At 48.4% G+C, this 3,854-nt stretch overlaps 1 protein-coding gene across 1 annotated transcript; it reads left to right on the top strand.

Annotated features, from left to right (window-relative positions):
• Window positions 1-936: 936 nt before the first annotated feature.
• On the top strand, window positions 937-3,555 carry FOXL1 (forkhead box L1). Its single transcript, XM_042438099.1, is given in 2 exon segments — window positions 937-3,095; window positions 3,097-3,555. Coding segments are annotated over 2 exon segments (993 nt in total). The 5' UTR covers window positions 937-2,325; the 3' UTR covers window positions 3,320-3,555.
• The last annotated feature ends 299 nt before the right edge of the window (window positions 3,556-3,854 follow it).

Genomic DNA, 3,854 nt, shown 5'->3' with positions numbered 1-3,854 from the left:
GATGGTTTAAGGAAAAACAGTCCCAGGTTGCGACTGATTTTAGCCAGGTTTTGCTCAGACGTTGCAAATCACCTCCTGATGTTAATTCTGCTTATTGCCTAGGATGCAATACATGTGATTTTCCCCCCTCCCTCTTGCCCTGGATCTTTTCCAGAGCTAAACATGACAGGGAGAGGCAGCCCATTTGTGGATACCATTTTAAAAAATTAAACAAAAATGTGGTCATCACTGGCCATGCTGCCTGGGGATGATGGAAGCTAGAGTCTCTCTCAACTACATCTGGAAGATCACATGCTCTCCGTCTCCAGCCTTATGACCCTGCCTCTGTATACCCAGACAACAACTTTGTGAGGCAGGCTATGCTCAAAGATGGACTGGCTCTAACTCACTGTCTTGCTGGGTCACTGGAAAGTTCTAGCCCACTAACCTGGATGGCAGAACTAGAGTTCCCCAGAGTCCTAACTACCATGATTTTATCCTATGGATTCCTGGGATTCATAGTTAGGTGAGAGACTTAGACTACTGTTATAGAGAGTTGGAGGTCACTGCTCTGAACTAGAATTCACCAGAATGTATATAAGGTTGAGACCACCTTGACTGTCATGGTTCCCTCTTATTTATTCTATTCTGTCCTATGGATTCCTGGGAGCCATAGTTAGGAGAGAGACTTAGATTACTCCTATAGCTACTCTTATAGCTAGCTCTAGTTTGCTGCTCTGAATTAGAATCCACCAAAGTTTATCTCACATCCACCTTGACTGTCGTGGTTCCTTCAATTCTGTTCTATTCTATTCTATGGATTCCTGGGATTCATAGATAGGCGAGAGATTCTGTTATAGAGAGCTCCAGTTCACTGCTTCAAACTAGAACCCAGCAGAGTGTATCTAAGGTGGAGACCACCTTGACTGTCATGGTTCCCTCCTATCTATTCTATTCTATTCTATTCTATTCTACTGTATGGAGTCCTGGGATTCATAGTTAGGTGAGAGCCTTAGACTAATAGAGAGCTCTAATTCACTGCTCCAAGCTACGATCTACTAAATTTTATCTAAGGTGGAGACCACCTTGACTGTCATAGTTCCCTCCTATCTATTCTATTCTGTTCTATCCTATGGATTCCTGGGATTCATTTTGAGGTGAGAAAGTTAGGCTACTCTTATAGAGAGCTCTAATTCGCTGCTCCAAACTATAATCCACCAAAGTGTATCTAAGGTGGAGACCACCTTGACTGTCATAGTTCCCTCCTATCTATTCTATTCTATTCTATTCTATTCTATTCTATGGATTCCTGGGGTTCAAAGTTAGATGAGAAATTTAGACGACTCTTATAGCTAGCTCTAGTTCCCTGCTCTAAACTGGAATCCTCCAGATTTTATCTCAGGTTCACCTTGACAGTTATGGTCCCTTCCTACAAAGTACTACAAAGTAACACCGAAATTCATAGAATCATAGAGTTGGAAGAGACCACAAGGGTCATCCAGTCCAACCCCATTCTGCCATGCAGGAACTCTCAATTGATCTCTTCCCTATACAAACCCCAGGAGCCTGGGGCAAGGCCCCTCAACGGTTGCCGAGGATCGGGAACCGCGTAGAGGGCTCAGTGCGGACAGATGTCAAGCCTTGCCAGCTCCAGCCTCTCCATCCATTTTGCTTTGTCCTTCCTTCCTTCCAATGGAGGAGGAGGAGGAGGAGGAGGGGGGTGTCTTTGGACGTGAGATTTCAAACATCAGATCCTTGCGTTTATAGCTTGGGTGCCCGGAAATTTTTTTTCTTTCTTTTTTCTTTCTTTTTTTCCCAAATAAACACAGCTTGATTCGACTTGGGTGGGCAGACTTATCAAGAGGACTAATGCTATAAACAAATGTGGAGCAGGGGAAAAGAAGCCATTGGCTGGTACAGGGACGCCTCGCCACGTGGAAAAAAAAGGCAATCAGAAAAATATATATATATATTTTCTAATTAATGTGGGTGGGCTGAGAAAGCGAGAGAAAGAAAGAAAGAAGAAACAAGAAGAAAAAGAAGAAGAAGAAGAAGAAGGGGCTGTTTATGGACCTATTTCTTTCCCAGCCCCCTAAGTAAGTCCAAACTTACAACAGTTTTTGCACATTTCCCTCCCACCTCCTTCTTCCCCCCTTCCACTTTGTTTCTTTCTCTAACCTTCCCCCCTTTTTCCAAAAAGAGAGAGAGAGAAAAGAAGTAGAGTCGAAAACGCCATGAAAAAGAGACAGATCGGGGAGGAGAATAGAAAGAGCAGCTACCTTCCTTTGCGCAAGAACTTTCAAGACCTGCATCCCTTTCCAGATCCGGATTCACACCGGATCAGCCATGAGCCAGCTCTATAGCAGCCCTCCTCCGCCTTTGCTGTACCTCTATGGGTCCCAAAGGGGGCTGATGCCAGGGGTGCTGGCCCCTCCGGAGCCCCCCCAAAAGCCCCCTTATAGTTACATCGCCTTGATCGCCATGGCCATCCAGGACGCTCCGGAGAAGAAGATCACCTTGAACGGGATCTACCAGTTCATCATGGACAGGTTCCCCTTTTACAGGGAGAACAAGCAAGGCTGGCAGAACTCCATCCGACACAACCTGTCCCTCAACGAGTGCTTCGTGAAAGTGCCGAGAGAGAAAGGCCGCCCGGGGAAAGGCAGCTACTGGACCCTGGATCCCCGTTGTAAGGATATGTTCGAGCCTGGCAACTACAGGAGGAGGAAAAGGAGATCCAGGACCGTCGGGGGGATCCTCTTGGAGGGCTTGGAGGACAAGGGGAAGGGATCTGGGAGCCCCCAAAGGCGCCTTGCTCCAGAGGAGGAGGGGATCAAGAAGGATCGGGACCCACCGATGTCTCTTCCAAACCCTGCCGTCGAGGATGGAGGCTTCAAGGAGGACGAGAAGAGGCTGGGGATGGTCCACGAAGGAGATCCTGGACCTGGTCCTCAGTGTCCTCCTTCCCAAGGCTTGTCCTCCCCCTCGGATGAAGATAACCAGGTGGAGCAAGCTGGGACCGTCGGAAGGCAAAGCAGAGAGGCTTCTTCTTCCTCTTCTTTTTCCCCAGCCCCCCAGAGAGCAGCCCCCAGCCCCCCCCAGCTTCAGCATCGACCGCATATTGGCCAGGAAAGCCCTCCATGATGATGGAAGGAGCCCTCCAGCAGCCAATAGCATCTCCAAATCCGACGGCTCCGTCTCTTCTTCTTCTTCTTTGGTGCTGGATGCTCACCTCCAAGGGGCTTTTTACCAGCTGGGCTTCCTGTCCTATCTGCCCCTCTGTTTGCCGGAGAGGGTCTTCCATTTCCAAACCTCATCCTCCTCATCTTCATCCTCGTAGAAAGAAGACAGCCTGCCTTTGCTGGACGGAAGGAGGAACCCGGAGTAAGTCGGGCGGGCTTTAGGCAGCTTTGCCTTCGCAGAGTCCCAGGACAAATGCCTCCGACGCCTCGCTCCGAAGGAACTCCGGAAGAAGAGAGCGGTTTCTTCCTCGGATCCTTGGAAGAGTTTCTTCCTCCCAAAAAGGCAGCTGCTCAACCGCTCTGTGGATCGCCCCTCCGACGACAGAACGGACTCCTCTTCTTCCTCCTCCTCCTCCTCCTCCTCCTCTTCTTCTGGGACCCCGGCACACACACACACATTTGTCGGGATATTTTTCTGCCTTAAAACTGGACCGACTGGATGGCATCTGAAGGAACTGCCCTTCTCTCTTTTCAGTCGTTAAATATCTATCTCTTTTCAGTCTCTCTCTCTCTGTCTTTCCAGTCTCTGTCCGCCTGCTTGTCTGTCTGTCTTATGTACTATCTATCTATCTATCTATCTAATCTATCTATCCAGTTTATCTGTCTGTCTGTCTATGTCTGGTTATTTTTCTG

Source organism: Sceloporus undulatus, chromosome 8, assembly GCF_019175285.1.
Source record: "Sceloporus undulatus isolate JIND9_A2432 ecotype Alabama chromosome 8, SceUnd_v1.1, whole genome shotgun sequence".
Taxonomy (NCBI): domain Eukaryota; kingdom Metazoa; phylum Chordata; class Lepidosauria; order Squamata; family Phrynosomatidae; genus Sceloporus; species Sceloporus undulatus.
This window is presented reverse-complemented; position numbering and strand designations above follow the sequence as displayed.